Source organism: Podarcis vaucheri (genome assembly GCF_965113315.1).
Source record: "Podarcis vaucheri genome assembly, chromosome: 12".
NCBI classification, from domain to species: Eukaryota; Metazoa; Chordata; class Lepidosauria; order Squamata; family Lacertidae; genus Podarcis; species Podarcis vaucheri.
The window spans coordinates 56,104,863-56,129,762 of record NC_138750.1 but is presented as its reverse complement, the minus strand read 5'-3'; the positions used below and the strand labels follow the sequence as shown (position 1 = coordinate 56,129,762).

General features: G+C 44.4%; 1 protein-coding gene across 2 annotated transcripts in view; it reads left to right on the top strand.

Annotated features, from left to right (window-relative positions):
• Window positions 1-3,116: 3,116 nt before the first annotated feature.
• The window catches only part of DLEC1 (DLEC1 cilia and flagella associated protein), a 54,855-nt gene continuing 33,071 nt past the window's right edge, over window positions 3,117-24,900 (top strand). For both annotated transcript variants that reach the window (XM_082192145.1, XM_082192144.1), the window contains exons 1-12: window positions 3,117-3,252; window positions 4,200-4,340; window positions 10,666-10,822; window positions 11,747-11,857; window positions 13,227-13,426; window positions 15,927-16,150; window positions 17,738-17,819; window positions 18,530-18,617; window positions 20,181-20,354; window positions 22,425-22,561; window positions 22,656-22,748; window positions 23,892-23,982. In XM_082192145.1, the coding sequence (XP_082048271.1) occupies window positions 3,190-3,252; window positions 4,200-4,340; window positions 10,666-10,822; window positions 11,747-11,857; window positions 13,227-13,426; window positions 15,927-16,150; window positions 17,738-17,819; window positions 18,530-18,617; window positions 20,181-20,354; window positions 22,425-22,561; window positions 22,656-22,748; window positions 23,892-23,982 (1,561 nt within the window). In that variant the 5' untranslated portion in view covers window positions 3,117-3,189. The remainder of the gene's footprint in view (window positions 3,253-4,199; window positions 4,341-10,665; window positions 10,823-11,746; window positions 11,858-13,226; window positions 13,427-15,926; window positions 16,151-17,737; window positions 17,820-18,529; window positions 18,618-20,180; window positions 20,355-22,424; window positions 22,562-22,655; window positions 22,749-23,891; window positions 23,983-24,900) is intronic.

The following is a 24,900-nucleotide window of genomic DNA, read 5'->3' as shown; positions in this document are numbered from 1 at the left end:
CCTCCGCCCAATTGCTCATCACAACCCTGTCATTTGGCAGCTGGAATGAAAGTCTCTGCTAGTTGGGCCTTTTGGCATTGACAGGGATATTTAAAGGCCAAGGGGCGGGGAGGGACAAAAAGGAGCGAGACAGCAGAGAAGAGGGTCAAAGGGCAATGTTCCCAAACTGAGAGGGGGGGGGAGAGTCCCAAACTATATGCATGCGTGGAAATCTCTAAAAACAGAAACAGAATTGCTATCTCGCTTGCTTTTCTAGACAGGCCAGCAGTTCCAAGATGTTCTATAGTCGATTGCCCTTCCCTATGAAAGACACGGGGTGCTATTTCCTTTTTTTATGTATGTAAATTTTTATTAGTTTTTTAACATACCATTTTCAACAGTAATGAAACGTACTTTTACATCTTATACAATTTTTTTACATCAATCCTGTCTGGAAATTTTCCAATCTAAGCTCTTAGTATACATTTCTTACTTTCCCTATAACATTTAAATCTCATAACTGATATCTCTATTCTTTATCTACTCTGTAACGTTTCATATATTTCTCCTTACAAAACTTGCAAAACTTGTAGTCCTACTTGCGTAATATGTTGATTACAATTGCTCTTCAGATAGTTTGACACGGGGTGCTATTTCCAGCTGAGCCGTACCAGACCAGACTTGAAATCAATGCTGTCTTAGCTCTTAATTACTAAAGAGGTACAACATCTCTCACTCACTGTGTCTTCAAGCTGGTAAAAAGAAAAACGACCAGCAAGCAGATTTATGCCATGCAGCTGAGAAAAATGTAGGAGCCTTGCCAGAAAAAAACCCCAGAGCTTCAGAAATAGACATGAAACACACTCAGATTAGAGACTTGAAACTTCAAAGATTTGAGGGTGTCTAAACAAGGACACAAAAATAATCCTGGATCTCAGCTTTGTAATTTTGGAGATATGCAATGGAAGAGAGGGTGGGAATTTGAGAAGGCAGGCCACATTCCAAAGGTTGGCAGAATAGGATAATGTCGCAACCCATCCATCAAAGCCATTATGTTAGCTCCCTCCCCGGGTTCCATCACCCTCCTTGCTTTCCTCTTTGTGCAGAGAAAGCCAGTGAAAAATTGCAACATTTAAGAGTTTTCTTTGCAATTAGAGAAATGTTGACAATCTTGTTCATGAAGGGTGTGTGGAAGTTCACCCAGCAGGGAACATCTTCTGGGGAGGAATTCCCCACCCCCACCCCCAGGATCCTGAAGAGTGACATTCCTTTGAGATGACGAAACAATGTGCTCCCTTGGGTTTTATTGGACCAATGGAATGGATGATTAAAAAGCAGTTTAGTGGGTGCGTCTGTGCATTAATCAGGACCGATTGCTTTTCAAAAGTAAAATTGCAAGGCTGTTGTTGTTATATTAAGTTTGCAACCAAATAACTGGCTGGATAGTGTAAAGTCCTAGCAGACTCAAACAAGGGAATCAGATACTAAGGACCCCTGAGTATCTTCTCTGCAACACTATGTGCAAGAACAGGGAACTGAGGAGGCGGAGGCATGAATTTCCAGCTGCACAACTGCTGAGTGACGAGCAATGCTTTATTGTATGGGTAGGCAAACGAAGGCCCCGGGGCCGGATCCAGCCCAATCGCCTTCTCAATCCGACCCACAGGTCCGGGAATCAGCGTGTTTTTACATGAGCAGAATGTGCCCTTTTATCAAAAATGCATCTCTGAGTTATTTGTGGGGCATAGGAATTCGTTCATTTTCCCCCAAAAAATATTGTCTGGCCCCCCGCAAGATCTGAGGGACAGTGCTGAAAGTTTGCTGACCCCTGAATTGCAGTAGCAGCTCATGTTGCAATTGCACTGTTTATTTTTTTAAAAAAAGCATGCCACTGTTTCCTAAAATATATCAAAGCAATGTACAATGTGTACATACAATAAAAGCTACAGATCAGTGCCAACCATAACAGATTTTTCTTTTCTTTAGCTGTCTGCATAAGCCTGGCGGCACAGAAAGGTTTCCAGCAAACATTTGTTGTTGTTTTTTGTTTTTAAAAAACCACTTAAAAATTAATACAAAAACACCTACTGGATTTCCATCGGGAGAGCATGCCACAAGACCGGGCGGCTGACATTGAAAGTTCAGTTTTGTGTTGACTGTTACATCAGCTTCACCAACTCAGGGTCCAATCAAAGCAGCTTCTGTGGGTGATTTCAGTGATGGAACTGACATTTAACAGCTCAGAGTAGTAGGCACAGGGACCGGATTTGTTTTGGATTGAGGACCTTGCACTTGCATTTAAAATTAAATCAAAATAAACAAAGGGCATGATCTCTGAGGGTTTTTTCCTACAATCAAGTGGTATATATATTTTATGAAATTTCACACACACACACACGCATATACCGATACATATAACTGCTACCACATTTGCAAAGCTAAGCAAGGTCTGGTATGGTTTCGAACTGAATGTGGGACTGAGTGTTAACAATAATAATAATTATTAATATTATTATTATTATTTATATCCCGCCCTCCCCAGCTGAAACCGGGCTCAGAGCGGCTAACAACAGTAAAAATAACACAGTGTACATAAAATCATAATAATTTAATTGAAATACATTCTAAAATCAATTCATTCTAAAATCAATTCAGAGTCCAATTAATGGCAACCATTGGGCTATGAGGACTACAAAAGGTGTGTTGATATTCTTGTGTTGTAAGGGTTGGACTAGACGACCCTCAGGGTTCCCTTCCAATTCTTGGACTATATATCCTCCTTGTGTGCACTGAAAGGCTCATAGGGGCGCCTAATTCTTTCCCTTCTCGCCACCCACCCTCTGCTCCTCAGCCTAAAAATGGAAAAAAAGAAGCGCACAGCCCCGTGCACATTCACCTAGGGGAGGAAGCCCCCTAGATCAGATCCGGGCTGAGTACTCATTGCAAAGCGCTGGGCTGAACCGTTTAAGATAAAACCGCGGAGACGAAAGGCACTCTGCCCATGCTCAGAGGCATTCCCGCTGCAGAGGAACAAACGGGGACTCCGGGAGAGAACGTTGGGGAGCCTGCTCGGCCACGCCCCTCTCTGGGCGGGAGGGGGAGGAGGCAGAGGCGGAAGTGAGGCCGGAAGCCGCCGTTGCTAAGGGCCGAGGGAAGCGGGCCCTTAGCAACGGGGAGAAACTTCGCCGGGCGGCGGCAGCGGGAGGCGCCATGGCTCGCCAGAGCCCCGAGCCCCCCATGGGCAGGCACAGGCCGGCCTCGGAGCTGACTCAGGTGAGCCTCCCGGAGTCGTGGGTTCGAGACCCCCTCGTTGGGTCAGAAGTTTCCGCCTTGCAGAGGGGCTCGGCTGGATGACCCTCGGGGGTCCCTTCCGAGCCCCTTCGACAAAACCCGCGCGTCATGGGCTAGAGCTTCTCTGGGCACGTGCAGAGAGCCCTTCTTTCTCATATTTGAGGAGTTTGGGGCTTTTTGAGGGCGGGGAGGAAGTTTCGACTCCCGCGCGCTTGGTTTTTGGAGGGAGCTTCGCATGCGATTCTGACTCCTCTGAGCGCGTGCAGAGTGCCTTTCCTTCCGCAACACACCCGAGATTTAGTTTTGAGGGCGGGGAAGGGTTATCCCTTGCGCTTTTTTATTCTGGTGTATTTTGCAGGTGAAAAGCCTTGTGTAAACCAAAAGGTATTCAATCTGAAAATCATTACTGACACCTGCTTTCCAGAGTAAACAATGTGAGCAGAGTGCTTGGGGAGCTGTTTTGTTTGCAGCAGATTTTGAGACGAAGCTTTATGTTGTTTTATGTATTGCATGTTGTTTTTTTAAATTTTGTGCACTGCTTTGGATTTAAAAATAAAATAAAATGGTTTAAACATATACTGTACCTAAATAAACTTTTTCATTCCATCCAGCAATTTTTAAATTCCACATTGACCCTCCAAACAGTTGTTTTTAGCTGAATCTCAACTTTTAATGGAAGTTTGCTATACATCCCGTTTATCAAGGTTATCATTGCAGACTGTGGTATTGTTTGGCATTTCGGTTAACCTCTTCTGAGTCAGCTGATATTATGGTGATGAGATAAAGTCTTTAGTAATTATTTCCCCATTTTTATTACATTTTATTTAAATGCCTAGTCCTCCTCACTCTGGGACCCTTCTGAGATATTCTCAAAATCACATCCAGTCTCCAAAGCTTTAAAAAAAAATCTTCATTTTCTTTCTCTGTAGGACATTTCCCATCTGCTGGCAAGTGTCTTTAAGCAGATGTATACTTCAGAGTTCATATCAGCGAACACAGTCGAAAATATGATCAAATCTCGTGGTGGAGACAATTCCCACCATGAGCAGTTTGTGAAAGAGTTGCAAAAGGTAATCTCTCCATTCAGTCCTGTAGACTCGGTGCTATGATTTGAACCAGGAAAATGGGTTGTTTTGTGCCTGTTCAAAATGGAAGTATCTCGAAGAAATATATAAAGGTAAAGGGGCCCCTGACCATTAGGTCCATTCGTGACCGACTCTGGGGTTGCGACGCTCATCTCGCTTTATTGGCCGAGGGAGCCAGCGTATAGCTTCCGGGTCATGTGGCCAGCATGACTAAGTCGCTTCTGGTGAACCAGATTATCTCATGGAAACGCTGTTTACCTTCTCGCCGGAGTGGTACCTATTTATCTACTTGCACTTTGACATGCTTTCGAACTGCTAGGTTGGCAGGAGCAGGGACCGAGCAACGGGAGCTCACCCCGTCCTGGGGATTCAAACCGCCGACCTTCTGATTGGCAAGTCCTAGGCCCTGCGGTTTAACTCACAGCGCCACCTGCGTCCCTATATATATATATATATATATATGCAGGTTTTGGTGTCTTCGGGTGTCTTCCCGTGTAAGAGTCGGGGTGTCTGGGCGACGTTTCGACGAGGTCTCACTCGTCATCTTCAGGCTGGTGCTTTCGGCTTCTTGTTACTGGAACAGAGCAGAATCTGGTGTTTGAGTTCCTATAAATACTGTTGAGGGGTGTGGTGTATAGCCTCCAACGTTCTGGGCAGGGAGGAAGTTCCTAGATTAGTGTGCCTTTTCTTCTTTTGTTCCTTAATTACTTGAGGGATATCTTGGGTGATTTCATGAGTGATATTCTGAATACCACTGGGTGGGTCATTAAGTGTAGATTAGTTGCTAAAGCTTTCGTGTCTTGACCTCTTGAGCTTGTGAAGAGTTTTTCTGAGAAGATGGCTGTGCTGCATTTAGTTGTGCTCTGGCTTGGCTTCGTGTATAGGGGCGAGCTGTGATTTTGTGCCTTGTGCCAGCCAGATCTGTGTAGGGATTGCAGGGGGGTGCAGCATCCGGAGGTGCCACTATAGTTTGGCTACTGGATGGAGTCTGTAATATGTCTGTGGAGAGGGTCTGGGTTTGGGTCTGGTGTGGTTGATTGGTGACGGCGTTCTGTGTGCCTCTGGTTCTGGTGTCGGTTTTTGTGGGGAGGGCTAATTTCCAGATGTCTGGCAGGCGGGACGTGTCGTCACGCTTGTTCATGTTGTGAGGGTGTTTCTCTATCTCGATGGCTTCCATGATTATTCTCTTGTGGTGATGTTCCATGTTAAAGAGCAATTTGGAATCTGCAAAATTAATTTCGTGTCCTGTTTCTTTCATGTGTTGGAAAAGAGAGGAAGTTTTTTCTTCTTTTTTGACGGCATTCTTGTGTTCTGCGATACGTGCATTTATTCGTCTGTTTGTTTGTCCAATGTACGTGGCTGGGCAGACTTTGCAGGGTATTTCATAGACCCCTTGGTTTTCCAGCTGGATTTTGTCTTTTGGGTTTCTGAGGATATTGGCTATTTTTTGGTTGGTGCAGAAGGCTGTTTTGATATTGTGTTTATGGAGGATTTTGCTAATTTTGTCTGTAGTGCCCTTGATATAAGGAAGGAGGGCCATGCCATTGTTTTCTTCTGTGTCTTGGTTTTTGGGGGGTGTTTCTTTTTGGATTAGCTTCGTAACCCTGTTTTTCTGGTATCCATTGGCGATTAACACATTTGAGAGATTCTGTAACTCAGTTGTCAAGTGGTCTTTGTCAGCCAGGCGTTTGGTTCTGGAGATGAGAGTCTTGGCTACGGAGTTTATTTGTGCAGGGTGGTGGTGTGATTGTGCATGTAAGTAGCGGTTGGTGTGTGTGTTTTTCTGGTAGATAGTGTGTCCTAGGGAGCCATCAGGTTTTTTGTAGATTAGGACGTCAAGAAAGGGGAGTTGGTTGTTGTCTTCTATTTCCATAGTGAATTGTATTTTGGGGTGTAGGCTGTTGAGATGTGTGAGGAAGCTATCCAGTTTTTCTTTCCCGTGTGGCCAAATTACAAAGGTGTCGTCAACATATCTGAGCCAAAGTTTGGGTTTGTGTTCTGACTTGTCTAAAGCATTGGTTTCAAAGTGTTCCATGTACAAATTTGCGATGACCGGTGAGAGGGGTGATCCCATAGGTGCTCCTTCTATCTGTTTGTATCTTTGTCCATTGTGGATGAAGTACGTGTTGGTTAGGCAGTGGTTGGTCAGGTCCAGGATGTATTTGGGGGGATTGTATTTGTTTTGGATGGCTGTCAAGGCTTCATTAATGGGTACTTGAGTGAAGAGAGATACAACATCGAAGCTCACAAGAAGGTCATCGGGATGTAGGTATTGCTTCTTTATTGTTTCTATGAACTGGAAGGAGTTAGTAACGTGTGAAGCGATGGATTCTGCATAGGGCTGAAGTTGCTTAGCGAGAAATTTAGCGAGATTTTGTAGAGGTGAGCCTATGGAGCTGACTATTGGTCTGAGTGGTGTTCCTTCTTTGTGTATCTTGGGGAGACCGTAGAGTTTGGGGCATCTGGATGATTTTTCTCTGGGGATGATTCTTAGCTGGATTTCTTCACTGATAGGAGAGGCTTTTATTTTGGATTTGGTGGTTTTTTCCAGATAGGTGGTGGGATCTGTTTTTATAGGTTGGTAGGTAGGGTCTTGGAGTAGATTTGATAGTTTTGCTTGGTAGTCCGATGTGTTCATCACAACAGTGGCGTTGCCTTTGTCTGCTGGGAGAATGATTATGTTGTTGTCTTTCCTCAGGTTGGTGAGTGCTTTCTGTTCTTCTTTGTGTAAATTGCTTCTGGGTGGTTTGCTGGAGCAGAGGATGTTGGTGACTTCAAGTCTGATTTTATTGGCTTCATCTGGGTCGATTTTGGTCAGGCTAGCTTCGACTCCGCATATGATGTTTTCCGTGGGGATGCGTCTCGGGGCGACTGCAAAGTTGAAACCTTTGGAGAGTACTTTGGTTTCAGTTGGGGTGAGGATCCTGTCTGATATGTTATGTACTGTTTGTTTCATGGGTTGTTGTGGAGGGTGGCTGGGCTTCTGGCGTTTCTCTAGTTTGTAGAGTTTGTTGGTGTGTCTGTCTGTCTTATGTGAGGTCTCAGTTTCAGCTCTCCAGACGGCTAGTTGTTTGCATTTGTCCCAGAGTGCAGGGTGGATTTTGTTACATAGTTTGAGGTGAAGAGTGAGCAGATCTTTGTTGGTTTGGTTTAGTAGGTATCTTTTCTTATGTATTTCGTTTCTGATTAGGGATAGTTCAGTTCGTTTCAGGATCCTTTCGGTAGCTGGGGTTTTAGAGTGGAATTTAAGTTGGAAGCATGTGGGAGTTAAGTTGTTGTCTCGGCAGTTGCGTAGGAACAGGAGATCACATAAGATGGTGGCTCTTCGGATTTCTAGTTTCTCGTAGGTTCTTGTCAGCTGGAAGGTTTCCTCCCCGTAGAGGTGAGATATTTGCTTTCGTAGATTTTCACGGGTACAGGAATGCAGGTTTTGGTGTCTTCGGGTGTCTTCCCGTGTAAGAGTCGGGGTGTCAAAACAAATATCAAAACAGCCTTCTGCACCAACCAAAAAATAGCCAATATCCTCAGAAACCCAAAAGACAAAATCCAGCTGGAAAACCAAGGGGTCTATGAAATACCCTGCAAAGTCTGCCCAGCCACGTACATTGGACAAACAAACAGACGAATAAATGCACGTATCGCAGAACACAAGAATGCCGTCAAAAAAGAAGAAAAAACTTCCTCTCTTTTCCAACACATGAAAGAAACAGGACACGAAATTAATTTTGCAGATTCCAAATTGCTCTTTAACATGGAACATCACCACAAGAGAATAATCATGGAAGCCATCGAGATAGAGAAACACCCTCACAACATGAACAAGCGTGACGACACGTCCCGCCTGCCAGACATCTGGAAATTAGCCCTCCCCACAAAAACCGACACCAGAACCAGAGGCACACAGAACGCCGTCACCAATCAACCACACCAGACCCAAACCCAGACCCTCTCCACAGACATATTACAGACTCCATCCAGTAGCCAAACTATAGTGGCACCTCCGGATGCTGCACCCCCCTGCAATCCCTACACAGATCTGGCTGGCACAAGGCACAAAATCACAGCTCGCCCCTATACACGAAGCCAAGCCAGAGCACAACTAAATGCAGCACAGCCATCTTCTCAGAAAAACTCTTCACAAGCTCAAGAGGTCAAGACACGAAAGCTTTAGCAACTAATCTACACTTAATGACCCACCCAGTGGTATTCAGAATATCACTCATGAAATCACCCAAGATATCCCTCAAGTAATTAAGGAACAAAAGAAGAAAAGGCACACTAATCTAGGAACTTCCTCCCTGCCCAGAACGTTGGAGGCTATACACCACACCCCTCAACAGTATTTATAGGAACTCAAACACCAGATTCTGCTCTGTTCCAGTAACAAGAAGCCGAAAGCACCAGCCTGAAGATGACGAGTGAGACCTCGTCGAAACGTCGCCCAGACACCCCGACTCTTACACGGGAAGACACCCGAAGACACCAAAACCTGCATTCCTGTACCCGTGAAAATCTACGAAAGCATATATATATATATATATATATATACCAATATTATTTATTACTTTCATCACACCTGACCTACCTTATCTTGTGAAGATAAAATGGAGGGGAATCGTGTACTCTGACTGGAGCTCCTTGGAAGAAAGGCTGGATATAAAAGTGATAAACAAAAGCCTCACTCAGCCACAAAGCAAGGCTCTTTCCCAGCCCTAGCTGGAGATGCCGGGGATTGAACCAGTGAATTCTGCAAGCAAAGATGCTTTGCCACTGAGCTATGGTGGCAGAATGGATCTTTAGCTGGCAGCAAAAATTCAGTACCTTGGAAGGAAACTCATATGCCAGGGTTGGAAATAGTACATATTTGAGTTTGCTCTGAGCATGTTGTCATCAGCAAAGGGCACTCACTGCCTCTTGAAATGGAGCTTCAGTCTATTCATTTCATTTCATCTATTGAATTTCTTTGCCACGAAGAGGCTTACAAACAATAAAGGACAATGTACTAGGACATCACAGCATAAATCATACAGAATAATTAACAAATCACCAGTAAAACAACCACCTTCTATAAAACACTGTTAACAAAACAACTTAAAAAATAAGCTAAACAGCGCAGCTACGACAAAAGTCATATCCACAAAGTGTTACAGCACTCATAATCCACAAAAACAATACAGTGGTATCTCTGTTTACAAACGCCTCGGGTTACGCATGCTTCGGGTTACGAACTCCACTAACCCAGAAGTAGCTGCTCCTGGTTGCGAACTTTGCCCCGGGATGCAAACAGAAATCGCACGCTGAGGCCCCGTTATTGAAAGCGCGCCTCGGGATAAGAATGGTTTCAGCTTAAGAACGGACCTCTGGAATGAATTAAGTTTGTAACCAGAGGTACCACTGTATTAACATCATTAACAAACTAACAACTGAAAACAAACCTAGCAACACTGTGGAACACACACACACACGACAGACATATACTCCACCCCCATGACTCTTAAATTTCCCCTCAGCTCATCAAAAGACACACGTAATAATGCTTTTGGCAGCAACTCCATTCTGAAGGCTGCTAGGGCTGGAGGGTGGGGCAAGGCAGGCGGAAAAAGCCACTGCCTAGTTGTCTGCACAAAGTCTCATTCCCCTCACAGTCTATAGCTATTATGTTCTTTCATGGACCTATCCTCCATTAACCCCTTTAAAAAGCTGTTGAAGCTAGTGGCTGTGAGATCATCTTGTGGCAGTAAGTCCCACAGGTTAAATGTTTGGTGCATAGCACTTATTTCTGTTTGCTCTCAGTCTGTTTCCTGATTGAAAAGGGCCTGAATTCTAGTAATGAAAGAGTAATGTCTTGCGATTCCCTCTTTCCACTTTGATCATAATTTAACAAGCCTCATTTAAAAAAGAAGAAGAAATAACTTAACAAGCCTCTACACATGCACACACTCAGTAATCTTTTCTTCTTCAGGTTGGCTGTTGGTGCAGACTTACATGAACATTGCAAAGCTCTTCCCATCCACCCACTGCCACCAATTTTGTACAACAGGTGTTTGCCTCTATTGCCTCCATCAAGGCAAATTACGATTGAGCGCAATTTTTTAAAAAATGCTTTGATTGCTTTACAGATGCCTCTGGGAACCTGTTGAAGGTTTATGCCCACCTTCTGCAGTTCTCCAAACATTTTGGACTACAGTTCCCATCAGGCTGTGCTGGCTGAGGTTGACGGGAGCTGTAGCCCAATGCATCTGTAGTGCCACTGGGCAGAGGAAGGCTGCTTTACATTAGTAAATCAGCAATTATCTGGTTGCCGCTTCAGGTCCACAAGGAATATAATGGCCGGCTGACGGAAGCAGACATGCTAGAAAGGCACATCATCCAGGCAAGGGCCAGAGCCGCAGCGGAAGAGGAAAGGATTGTGAACTTATGTCAAATGGAGGTTCCAGAGAACTACTCTCATATTAAAATGCCACCAGGTGAGGGAAGCGACAGTTTGAGATCTTCTGGGGAGGCCTTTGCCTTGGTCCTGCCACCTCCACAGGCATCTCTGGTGAGAGCACAAGAGAAAGCCTTCTTGCTGACTGTTTCCGGTTATAGAAATCCCTTCCCTGGGAGGCTAGGCTGGACCCTTCTTGGCTTTGCATTCTCCAGAAAGCAAATACATTTTTTTGTCTCTGGCAGGGCTTTGACCATTAACTGGCTGCTGTGGCAAGGACTTCTAAGGGTCAGGGGTTGTGTGCTTTTAGAATCATAGAGTTGGAAGGGACCCCCAGGGGTCATCCAGTCCAACCCCCTGAAATGCAGGAATCTCAACTAGAGCATCCATGACAGATGGCCATCCAACCTCTGCTTCAAAACCTCCAGTGGTTTTAAGTATTTTCGGTGCTATTTTTAATAGGATTGCTTACTTGTTTTTTAATATTTGTATTTATTGCGCTTTTCGTTGTGTCTGTTTTAGTTTGTGCTGTGAGCCACTTTGTGTCCTGCACTGCATAAAAAGATAGGAATATGAAATCAATCATTATGCAGCCTCCTATTTTATGTCAACAGGCAAAAGGAAAATCTTCCTTCTGGTTCACAGGGAAAGGGTTAATTTAATCAGCAAAGTTACGGATTTGAGACAAATTTAGATTGCAGCATTACAAACTACTTATTTGACCCAAAATAGCACTAAGGGGATTTTCAAGTTAATGATATGGGGAGCTTTACCATTTTAAGTGTTGAACAATCTGCATTTCTGAATATTTACATATTAACGTCTTCCTGGATTGATAGTCCTTTTTGTGTGTGTGTGTTCGTGTGAGTTATATTGAAATGGTCACTGTAAACGATAAACAACTGTCTGATGGACTGCTGTCTTTTCTCTAACATTAACCTCTCTTTAAATGTGCATGCCATAGTGAGATCTACCTTCAGATGGTGTGTGGATAGCAAGCTTCTTAAAGACCATAATTTAATCTGCCCTGAAGATTATATCACGGACCCAGAAATAATTTCCCGAGCACCTAAAGGTAAGCTTTCCAAGAGAGGCTAATACAGCTTGCCAAGAATAGGATTTAGGAATCACATGAAATAACTACACTGTTTGAGATTTCTGTTTGTACTTCCCTGTTCCCTCCAAGCATCACAGAGTGACTTGTGTGACGTTACCCCTCTCAGGTTATATTATATTAACCTATATCCATTTTATAGCTGTTTTACTGTTGCCCAAAGAATCCTGGGAATTGTGGTTTGCTGAGGGTGTTGATAATTCTTAGGAATCTCAACCTCCGCTCATTGAGTTTTCAAATTTCCTTGAGGAGAGAGGCTGTTCTATGCCTGTGATGGAGAGCAAGATAATAGAATTGTAGAGTTGGAAGAGACCACGAGGGTCATGTAGTCCAACCCCCTGCAATGCAAGAATCTTCTGTCCATTCATGATCCTGAGATTCTTTTGCCCAATGTGACACTTGAACCCACAACCCTGAGTGGTGCCGCCTTGCTGCAAAGCTTTAGCTGTAACCTATCTATCTGAACGTATCTATATATTTATCTACACTCAGGGTATATCCTGGGCCAGAGAGGAGAGAAATGGCCAGGTTCAAAACTCTTTTTTCCCCTTAATAAGAATGTGCTCAAATTTTTATTTGCATTTTTTAACCTTCTAGGTGCTTGATGGGGCATGCTGACAAAGGTAGGGGGAAATGCATGCTCTGTGTCCTTATTTATTAATTAAAGTATTCCCTGCCTTTTTATCCAAAAATTAGACCCTCAAGGCAAGTAATAACCATTATAAAACAACAGTGTGTGGGCTAAGATGAAAAGCCCAAGAATGAACAGCTGCAGTAATAATAAACAGGCTGAACACCATGCTGACAAGCACATCTAGATATAATGGTTTTCAGCTGCCGCCTAGAGACATAAAGACACATCAGGTTTGCAACAGATAGTTCTGAGGCCACCACCAAGAAGGCCCTATCTGAAACATCAAGACTCTCTCTAAATATTGTGGGCAGGTACATATGACTGGAGACGGCGTTTTAGGTATCTAAGCTCCAAATGTAGTGTTGGCTGCTTTTAAAACTTTCGGGTTTTTTAAGGGAGCACTCAGCTCCCCGCCCGAAGAAGCAAAAATTAAAAAATAAAAAGGGTCACAAATTAGTACATGGGTACTAGTTTAGTATTTCCTATGCAATATTCCTTGGCTGCCCTGCAGAAAGCCAGAACTGGCCATTTGGAGAGCAATCACATTTTACAAGTCTGAGCTAGCCCTCTTTGTGGTGAAAAATGAAGAGACATGACCTGGGAAGGTCTTCCAAATCACAGTGGAATTTGCAAGAAAAAGATTGACCAGACCACTGCCTCTTTTCAGTGCTTTCAGACCTTCCCTTTTAACTGCAGATTCATCGGAACCTGGCTACTTGCAAGAGATACTTAGCTTCAAGCAGCATATTTCTAACAAACCGAATTCTCCTGGAATTGGGGAAAGCCAGCGTGTTAACAAGATTCTGGAAAATCTACCAGAAGTATCATTATCCAGCATTACGTTTGAGTCTTCACCTTCTGCTATTCCGGAGAAATTGAAGAAAACACTTTCTAAGGTACCGTATTTTTCGCCCCATAAGACGCACCGGCCCATAAGACGCACCTAGATTTTGGGGGGGGAAATAAAGGGGGAAAAATTATTTTCCCCCCCAGGTGCGCTGCGCTACACCAGGAGCTTGGGGCGTGCGGAGCTCAGCGCGCCCCAAGCTTCTGCGTGCCGGCAAGCAGTCCGCTAGCCCTGGGAGAGCCGCGGGGCTCTCCCAGGGCTAGCGGATCGCTGCGCTACACCAGGAGCTTGGGGCGTGCTGAGCTCAGCGCGCCCCAATCTTCTAGGTGCGCGCAAGCAGTCCGCTAGCCTTGGGAGAGCCGTGGGGCTCTCCGAGGGCTAGCGGATCGCTGCGCTACACCAGGAGCTTGGGGCATGCTGAGCTCAGCGCACCCCAAGCTTCTAGGTGCGTGCAAGCAGTCCGCTGCTGCCCCAAGCCTCGCGCACCCGGTGGGATCTCCTGCCGGGTGCGCGAGGCTTGCAGACACTCGCCCGAAGCAGGGGGAGCCCTCCCGAGGGCTCCCCGTGCTTCGGGCGACAGGCTGCCGCCCCAAGCCTCGCGCACCCAGTGGGACCTCCTGCCGGGCGCGCGAGGCTTGCAGACACTCGCCCGAAGCAGGGGGAGCCCTCCCGAGGGCTCCCCGTGCTTCGGGCGACAGGCTGCCGCCCCAAGCCTCGCGCACCCAGTGGGACCTCCTGCCGGGCGCGCGAGGCTTGCAGGCATTCGCCCCATAAGACGCACCCCGATTTCCCCTTCATTTTTGGAGGGGGAAAAGTGCGTCTTATGGGGCGAAAAATACGGTATGTGTATGTATTTCATTGCCTTATTGCACGTGTAGACAAGCTGAAAACCTCACCCTCATTTTTGTATCTCTCTCCCCCTCACCACTAAAGGCTCCTTAAACAGCCCCAGTCTTCCATCCTGTCAGAGTTCTTTCTGTCCTGTTTGTTTCTTCCTTATTTGCCTTGACTTTTAAAACTGTTTCCACCTGCCATTTTCTATCTAGTTTCAGAACAACAGGAAAGAGCAGTGTTTTATTTGAATTTTGGGTATCCATCAGTTTATTTGTACGCTGCCTTTTCATAGTTGAAACTGTGCTCATGGCGGCTTACAACATGAAAAAATTACATAATTACAATAATCAGGAACAATAAATTAAACATCGAAAAGTACACAACCAAATTGAAACAATTTCCACAAAAATCATAATAAGGTCTGAAATAAAGATTTTAATAAAATCTCAATAACTGCAACAACCCCCCTGCAACAAACCGCCCCTAAAACAGTACCTCAGCCTAAGTGTCTGTTCAGCAGCTTCAGCTTCTGCAGCTGGAGTCAGTCCTGGCCTCGCCCTCCCAGGCCAGGTGAGAAAAGGCCTGTAAGGCAAGGAGCAGGTCTTCCAGGACTCACAGCCAAGATTTTCTCTGGCCTTAGCTTTTGTAGCTGAAGTAAAGGTATGTAGCCAGTGGGACAAGGGTCTCTTTCTTTTAATATTGCAAGTGTAACAGATATTTGTAGCAGGAAAAGCAAATTCTGTAACCATTAGGGGCATAGTTCTGCTAATTAGATAAATATGTGTATAAGTTATATAATCTAAACAGTTGTTTACTTTTTTAAAAAAAACTTCAACCATTTTGATTTGGGATATTAAGTGGTTGTGAACTGTCTATATGTATCTGTATGGATACATTGCAGTATACAATTTTTAATAATAATAATGGTCCCTGATTAAATGGATTGTAGAACTGATGCATATAAAGGAATATACATAGAATGTTCAGAAGCAATAGGTTTATAAGATTTATAAGAACCGGAGTGATCAATCAGGGAGAAGAGGTTTTGGGATTTAAAGAGCCAACCAGATTTAAAGAGCCAACCCAACCCCAACTATAAACTGTGGAACTTGATCCTATGCATGTCTTCACAATATGTCCCGTTCAGTTCTATGGATTGAAGAGTACTCGTAGGGTTACAGCTTTTACCAGAAACTTCCTGTCCGTTCCATTTCCATGTCTTTCTTGGCATTCATGAGCACCAGAGACTTGTTCTGTTGGGTGTAAATGTCTAAAGCAAAAGTAGTGATCTTCCTCTTTCCGACAGAGAATGCGGTGCTTCCCTCTGCAAAATGAGGTCAGCATATATTGTATTTTTCACTCTATAAGACGCACCAGACCACAAGACGCACCTAGTTTTTGAAGGAGGAAAACAAGAAAAAAAATATTCTGAATCTCAGAAGCCAGAACAGCAAGAGGGATCGCTGTGCAGTGAAAGCAGCAATCCCTCTTGCCGTTCTGGCTTCTGGGATAGCTTCACAGCCTGCACTCGCTCCATAAGACGCACACACATTTCCCCTTGCTTTTTAGGAGGGAAAAAGTGAGTCTTATAGAGCAAAAAATACGGTATGTTGTGATTTGGGGTGTTTATGATCAGTCTTAATGAATGTGAGCGAATCCATCGTAAACCTGTATCTGAAAGCGGGTTTTTTCTTTTCCCTCACGCCTGCTGCCAGAAGAAGGATCGTCCCTCGCAAAAATCAGCTTGGAAGAATGACATGTCCCGATCCCAAAGACAAAAAGACCGCGCTTACCTCCAGAGGCTGGAGGACCGCCACAACTTCCTGAAGAACCCCCGCTTTTTCCCGCCTAACTCTCTTTGTGGCGGCAAGTCCTTGATCTTGCCTCAGAAGAAGGTGCAGCGAATGATCGCAGGAAAGAAAAGGACCATGGTGGAAAGGTAACTCTGCTTTTCCTTTCAGAACAGATAAAAGCAAATCAAAGCATTCCCAACAGCGATAATTATACTGAGCATTTACATCACCCTTTCAAGCATTCAAAGCCATCGTCTTCATTCCCCCTACAGCTCTTAAACAGTTCGGGTAATGTCAGGTAATGTTATCGTCGTTGTGTTGCAGGTGGAGGCTTGGGGGATAAATCATTTGCTCTGAGGGCTGAGTTTGCAGTTGAGGGCCAAACTGAATGTGACGCACAACACAGGCCTGCTGCGGAAAACGCCCCCTGTGTGCCTGCCTCATTTTTACTTTGCCTTCCATTACAGTGGTACCCCGCAAGACGAACGCCTCGGAAGACGAAAAACTCGCTAGACGAAGGAGTTTTTCGTTTTCTTAGCCGCTTCGCAAGACGCATTTCCCTATGGGCTTGCTTCGCAAAACGAAGCTTGCCCCGCAAGCTCCGGGGATAGCGGGGAAGCGCAGCGCGTCTTCCTCGCTGTCCCCGGACCTTTTTTGAAGCAAGGGGTGGCGGGGAGAAGATTGCTTCTCCCCGTTGCCAGCCCCGCAATCTCCGGGGACAGAGGGGAAGGCACGCACGCCTTCCCTCTCTCCCCGGACCCCTTTTGAACCAAGGGGCGGCAACGGGGAGAAGCGATCTTCTCCCCTCCGTCCCTTGCTTCAAAAGAGGGGACAAAGGGGAAGGCGCGCGCCTTCCCCTCTGTCCCCGGAGATTGCGGGGCAGGCAACAGGGAAAAGCAATCTTCTCCCCGCCGCCCCTTGCTCTAAACAGGTCCGGGGACAGAGGGGAAGGCGCGCGGCGCTTCCCCTCTGTCCCTGGACGGTCTCCATAGGAACGCATTGATTGATTTTCAATGCATTCCTATGGGAAACCGTGCTTCGCAAGACGAAAAACTCGCAAGAAGAAAAAACTTGTGGAACGAATTAATTTCGTCTTGCGAGGCACCACTGTATATACAGTAGAATTTTATCTGTGCCCATGTGTCAAGGGCCTTAGCCAGTACTTCTTGTCAGCTGGAGTGTGCCAGAGCACAGTTCCGACACCTCTCAGGTGGGTGCCATTGTGGGCTGGAGCTTCTTGCTTTTACATACTTCTGAGAAGCCCAAAACAAACATTTCAGGACTGAAACTGGCCAGTGTGTGCAAGTCTCCACTTCTTTTTTTTTTAAAGTTCTATGACTCCAACTAGTTCCTAGCTGCAATGGGTCAAGCTACAGGGTGGAGTCAATTCGTATTTTCTTTTCTTTAATCCGTCTCCATGTAGTGGCAGCGGGCTTTAAGCTTTTCAGCCAGGCTTCTACAGTTGCATGTGTCTGCATTTATTTCACCTGCACCAGAACCAGGGGTGACCCCCCCAAAAACCAACTAAGGAGATAGTTTGCTGTAGTTTTTAACACCTTCGTGGACAGTGAATACAGGTGTTGTCGAACCGGCATCTGTTCTGGGTGTGATGGAAAGGACTTTGCAGCTCCATGCCTCTCAAAGAAAAGGAATTGGCGCCACCACTGTTCTTACCTGCAATGTGCAGGCTGTAATCAGTCCCTGGTTTTTCTTATTGTCTCATTTCATTTCAGCGACTCCCAGTCTGTGCCCGTCTTTCTAGCAAACCCACCGGCTGTTGTGTTTTCTTATTATGAAGTTGGGCAGGTTTATGAGGTAAGAGCTTCTGGCTGTTCAGGGCATGAGTTTTGCTCTGCAAAAGTGCTAATTCTCTCTATCTCTCCCCCTCCCCCAATCCCCAGTCTCTGTTATTTCCTTTGCCTCTTAAGGCTCTGCATGTAACTCTTCCCATTCTTGTATGTTGGAGCCTCAATAATAAGCTTCCATTTTCTATTAAACATTTCATAAAATGTGGAACCTGCAACGAAATGTTGCAGTATGGAGTTTGGGATTCCAGCCACTCTGTTTTGTTCACCCTTTCCTCCAGGTATTCCCCCCCCCCACCTCCCAGAAACCGTTAGTCAACATTGAGTGGAAACTGAGCACACTTAGTAGTCATGGCGTTGTTGTTTGGTCCTTCCTCCCTTAATCTTTTTCTTTCTAAAGCGTCTATGTACTTCTGCAACCTTTGGGTTACCCCACACCTGCTGATACTTTGCATCTTGTGCGGGGGATGATGCCGTTTTTACCATATCAGGAACATCACTTACAGCCCAAACTCTGGAAATAGTGAGAACGATTCTTTCTTGATTGAATAATGCCCAGTTCCACCGTGTTTAGGAAAACCTTCAGGGGCAGGTTGTTACAATTACTATTATTTATTCATTTTATTGCCTGGAATAATAATAACATCATTTCCAAAGGCTAGAAATGCCTCACAGGATGTATATATGCTGCCATATTTTTTGACCTTTCTCTCTTTGCAGATGACTGTAGAGTTACAGAACATGACTTCAACGTCTCAGTGTCTTAGAATAATTCCTCCAGCTACCGATGCCTTTTCCATTGGGCTGGGTGAGGTTCAGGGATGCAAGTTTACTTGTTGGTTGCTTTTCTGCAGAAATTGGCACTCTTAAAATGCCTCCTGGTGGCTAGAAATTTGCTTCATTTCCTGAAAGAACAGGAAAACACTTGTCCCGAGAACTGCAAATATTGAGTGAGCCATGCTGCTGATCCCCATATTTTAAATTATTCACAGACATAATTTGGCTGTCATTTGGACAAGCTCGGGGTACCCAGGTCCCACTTTGAGAGGCTCATTATCAGAAATATCAGTTATCAAAGTGCAAAGAATTATGCCCAAACTTTGCTACAGGAATGGCTAATTCAGATATCCAAACAGCCAGAGTTTGCCCAATACGTCCTTACTTGGTTGTGTTTCGCTGGTCAGTTGCAGCCATTTCTGGCAAAAATCATGGAGGAAAGTCAGATAAATCACTTGTTAGTGGGACATGATTTAAACCACTGAGCCTCTTGGGCTTGCCAATCAGAAGGTCGGCGGTCCGAATCCCTTCAGCAGGGTGAGCTCCCGTTGCTCGGTCCCAGCTCCTGCCAACCTAGCAGTTCGAAAGCATGCCAGTGTGAGTAGATAAATAGGTACTGCTCCAGCGGGAAGGTAAATGGCGTTTCTGTGCACTCTGGCACTTGTCATGGTCCTCCATGTGCCAGTAGCTATTTAGTCCTGCTGGCCACATGACCCAGAAAACTGTCTGTGGACAAACGCCAGCTCCCTCGGCCCGAAAGCAAGAGGAACGTCACAACCCCATAGTCGCCTTTGACTGGACTTAACCGTCCAGGGGTCCTTTACCTTTGCCTTTTAAAAATCACTTGTTCCTTTGTTTGGTTTTTGCTGAGTGGCTGCAGCAGTTTCAAGCCGAAATCAGGCAGAGAGGGAGGGAGAACAGGCAATTATGAATGAGAAATGCTCCCATCGGAAATAATGGAAACCACCAGCTCATTATGCAAATGTTTGCCTAATAAACAATTTCCTGGGAGCGTTCAGAAAGCAGGACTTGCATGTAGGTGCCAAGGCTGTGCTGGTTGCCAAATTCCTATGAAAATCTTACGATGGAAATGTAATCCTAAAGTTGAAAACCTATTGAAATCAGTGGAGCTTTATTTCCAATAAACGTATATACCGTAATCAGGCAGTTCAGGAGCTGAGGAGGACCTGGATTGGAATGCTCCAGGGGTGAGGATGGTAGAATTAATGACAATTTAAATGGAGAGGCATAGAAATAGGCATTGTGAGTGCAGGAGCACAAGATAGCAATTCAGAGAGGCCAAAGCACTGTGGGTCAAAATGCAATTTGTTCTGGTTTTTTGTTTTAACCTCTGGGTGCATATCGCTCCTCTCCTGGTTTCTCATTTGCGGTGAATTTAGACTGGTTGCTCATTGGGGCAGCAACCTGTCCTCTAGTACTCTCAAAAGTGCCTTTGCGCATTGCTGGCACTATCTTATTATTATTATTATCAACAACAACATGCTCAGGGCAGAATTCTTTTGCAACCTTCTTGCGGCACCAGATGCATCTGTGATAACGAATTTTTCAAAGGACGCCCGTGTTCCTTCTCTAGGACACTTTCCAGGCGAAGGAGGACTTGTCGCCCCCGGAATGAGTTGCTACTACGTGGTCCAGTTTATTCCAGAATACCTGTCAGATTACAAGGATTACATACTAGTAGAGTCGCAAACAACCTACCCGCTGCTGGTCCCTTTGGAAGGCCGAAGGCCGCCTCCCATTCTAACGTGTGAGTTTTCTTTTTTTAAAAAAAGCACTGACTATTTGTGGGGCAAGTGTGTGAGCTTCTGGGACGTTCTGAGGATGTCATAGGTCCCATCCCGTTCAGCCTCGCATTTCTCAGCAGCTGATGCTGTGGAGTGGAAGCTGGAAAACAATGGAATTTGCCCAAAACCAAGATTTTGTCAAAGATGTATAACTTGCTGTTGAAATGGAATACTCAGGATGAAACGGTGAAATCTGCTATGATTAAATGGGCACAAGATGTTGGACATAACATAATGATGGCTGACTGGGAACAGTTATGGACCACAGGTATGATGTTTACAGCATGCAGTGCCTTAAGAGAGAATATTATGAAAATGGTATACAGGTGGAACATGACACCAGTCAAGCTTGCAAAAATCTATCATTTGCCCGATAATAAATGTTGGAAATGTAAAGAAACTGAAGGTACATTCTTTCACCTTTGGTGGACGTGCCCAAGGATTAAGGCTTTCTGGGAGATGATTTATAATGAAATGAAAAAGGTATTTAAATGTACCTTCCTGAAGAAACCAGAGGCCTTTCTCCTGGGCATGGTTGGCCAATTGGTGTTAAAGAAGGATAGAACTTTCTTTATATATGCTACAACAGCAGCAAGAATACTTATTGCAAAGTATTGGAAGACGCAAGATTTACCCACTCTGGAAGAATGGCAGATGAAGGTGATGGACTATATGGAACTGGTGGAAATGACTGGCAGAATCCAAGACCAGGGAGAAGAGTCGGTGGAAGAAGATTGGAAGAAATTTAAAGACTATCTACAGAAATATTGTAAAATTAATGAATGTTAGAATGATGTTGGATTGAAGTTAAGTGGTTTTTAGTAGCAATGTTATAAAGGAATATGTAAAAATGGATTGTTAACTGGTGATAATCTAAAGTTATAATATATTAAGATAAAAGATTAAGATAAAATCAAAGAGGGAAAGGATTTGCTGAATTAACAAATTGAACTGGAATACAAAAAAGGGAGGTGTGAGGAGGTCAGGGAAACAAGCAAATGAAGGACAAGATATGGAAAGACTGATTTGTTTTTAATTGTTTTTACCTTGTATTTTCATTTCTTTCTTTCTTTTTCTTTCTTTCTTTTCTCTCTCTTTTTCCTCTTATTTTTGTAATATGTTGAAACTTTAATAAATATCTTTTTTTAAAAAAAGGAAAACAAAGGAATTGGGAGCATAGAAAGGTGTCTTGTGGCGTATCAGACCATTGCTCCTTCTAGCTCCATTCTCGGATGAAGGGTGGTATATAGATTTAATGGAGAAGGAGAAGGAGAAGAAGGCTGCAACAGCAGCAAGAATACTCATCGCAAAGTATTGGAAGACACAAGATCTACCCACTTTGGAAGAATGGCAGATGAAAGTGATGGACTACATGGAATTGGCGGAAATGACTGGTAGAATCCAAGACCAGGGAGAAGAGTCGGTGGAAGAAGATTGGAAGAAATTTAAAGATTATTTACAGAAATATTGCAAAATTAATGAATGTTAGAATGATGTTTGATTGAAGTTAAGTGGTTTCTAGCTGTGATGATATAAAAGAATATGGAAAATTGGATTTCTAAATAGGTAAAAATTTAATGTTACAATATATTAAGATTAAAGGTCAGGATAATAAGGAGGGAAAGAAATTGCTGAATTAATTAATTGAATTGGAATACAAAAAAGGGAGGTATGAGGATGTCAGGGAAACAAGGATATGAATGTAAGATATGGAAAGGTTGATTTTTTTATTTTTTCCCCCCTTTTTTCTGTAAGTGTCTTACTTTTTTATTCTGTATTTTTCTTGTATTTTTATTTTTGTCTTTTACTATTGTATTTCTTGTTTCTCTTTCTAAAACTTTAATAAATGTTTTATATAAAAAAGGAGAAGAATAAGAATTTTACACTATGCCAACTGCAGAACACAGTGAACCCCCATCCCTGACTACTACCTCTAGACATAATAGAATGTATTGTCCTGGATTGAGAGTGCTTTTTTTATAGCCCCTTCCCTGCTGTTGCTTCCCCCGCTCCCTTTTCTTCTTTTATTATAGTGCCTCACATTTTGGACTGCGGACCTTGCCTTGTGGGCGGAGTGAAATTTACAGAATTCCTGTGCAAAAATGAAGGGTCCAGCATTGGGAAGTTCTGCATAATGCCAAAGCAAACCTGGCCACCTCCTCACTTCCGGGTAAGTAAGAAGAGGAAGTCCCGCCCCCACTGCCATGCCCTCAATCCCATCTGGAACCAGCCATGCAGTGACCATTCTCTTTTCTTATGCGAAGGCCGTTGCCACTTTAGGTTACGTGGAGCAAGAGCCGTTCGGGATCAGACCTGCCGTTTTTGAGCTAGCTCCAGGCCAGTCTACTCTAATTGAGGTCAGTTGTTGCCGCTCTAGCTCACATTTCAAGCATACACTCAAAATAGATGCACAATTCGAAGCAGGATTCAGTGGGTGGTTCATTCATTTGAGGAAAAAATGAAAGCAGGGGTAGCAACGTAATGCCCTAAGAACTCTAGCTCCTGTTGTTTTCTTCCGTCTCATGACCTTTTCTGTGGCGGCCCCCAAACGTTGGCATTCGCTTCTCTGCAACGGATTCCCAGCCCCAGCATTATGGATGATCAGAAAACACACAAAGGCAGACTTCAGACTTGGAATTCTGCAATTATTCCTTGCTTTCTGCATGTGATTTTATCAGTGATTGCTGTTTTAATTTTTTATGATCTGCTGTGTTTTATAGTTTTTACTGTGCCGTAACCTGCCCTGGGATCTTTAGCGATGGGCTGGTAACAAATATGCCAACTAAATAAATCATCCTTTCCCATGGGCCTTGCTTGCTGGGCCTAATAACGGCATCCCTCTCCTGAACAGCCCCACATGGACTACTACTGATACATAAGATTGGGTTGTTGTGACACTGAGGACAGATTTAGAATGATATGGCGATCAGAGTCAGTGTTTTGCTTGTGATGCGAATCTGTCTTCTCCACTGATCTTGAAGACAGATGTAACATTAAAAGGAGGTGTTTGTTGCCACTTGTTGTTTTATACAGTGGTACCTCGGTTCTTGAACTTAATCCGTTTTGGGAGTCCGTTCGACTCCCGAAACAGTTTGAAAACCAAGGCGCGGCTTCCAATTGGCTGCAGGAGCTTCCTGCACTCAATCGGTAGCCGCAGAAGCCGCGTCGGACATTCGGCTTCTCAAAAACGTTCGCAAACTGGAACACTCAATTCCGGGTTTGCAGCATTCAGGAGTCAATTTGTTCGGGAGCCAAGCCATTCAGGTACCAAGGTACCATTGTATTTTGTTCTCTGTGGATTGCTGGTCTGTGTTTGAACTGTTTTAGGTTTTAGACATCATTAAGACCTTTTGGAGAATTATCAGCAGTCCCCTCATTGTGCAAAACTTCCCAAGATTCTTTTGGAAGATGAAGCTGTAACTTAGCACAACACTCATGCCCATTTGTAGTGTAGCCTGTGAAACATTGTTCTTTTCATGATGCAGAAACTTCTCTTACAGGTTGTGTTCATGCCCACTGTGCCCGAAGAGGTGTCAGTGAAGTATATCCTCATTTGCGACAATTGCCAAATCATCGACCTTACAGTGACAGGTTTGCCACATTCGCATCCTTAGCATTCAAATGCAAACGAGTTTAGCGCCAGGATTTGGGGACCGTGCAGGCAAGCTCTCATAAGCAGGACCTCTTAACTAGGGATGGGGGTCAAATTCAATCCAGTGTTCAGCAACAACTGGATCTACCTAATTCACGCTGCCTGAAATTGTGCCCCAACTGAAACGAAACCATCCTTTTCAAAACCACACTTTTCTCTGTATTTTGCAGTGTGGTTCTCCAACCAAGCTGTGCGTGCAAAAAAACAACAACATATACTGAGGTTAAGTGTGTGTGGAAATACATATAATCAGTGAAAGCAATGCATTATATTGGGTGAAATTGCATAGAAAAATGTGTGTTGGGAGACAGTCAAACTAAAGCACTGGTGATTTTTCACTAGGACTTTAAATATATATATATATATATATATTTGCTTTCGTAGATTTTCACGGGTACAGGAATGCAGGTTTTGGTGTCTTCGGGTGTCTTCCCGTGTAAGAGTCGGGGTGTCTGGGCGACGTTTCGACGAGGTCTCACTCGTCATCTTCAGGCTGGTGCTTTCGGCTTCTTGTTACTGGAACACACACACACACACACACACACACACACACACACACACACACAGTGATTGGAGGGCAGTTGTGCAGTCTGTTGTCAGCTTAGATGACACCTGAATGCAAATCAAGCCTCCTGGAAAATCCAGTATCTCCATGGCATAGCACGTGCTACGAATGCAGTTTAGCATTTGCTGTTGCCAACAAGATTCTCAGGTGGTAGCTCTGGCAAAAGACCTTGATCTGTCATGACTCTGGAGACAGGCACCACTTATTCGGAGATGAGGTTGGGGTTTTGAGGTAGGGCAGGAAATGGCCCTCCTAGCCATCCCCAGATGTGCATACAGACCCTAAGCTATTG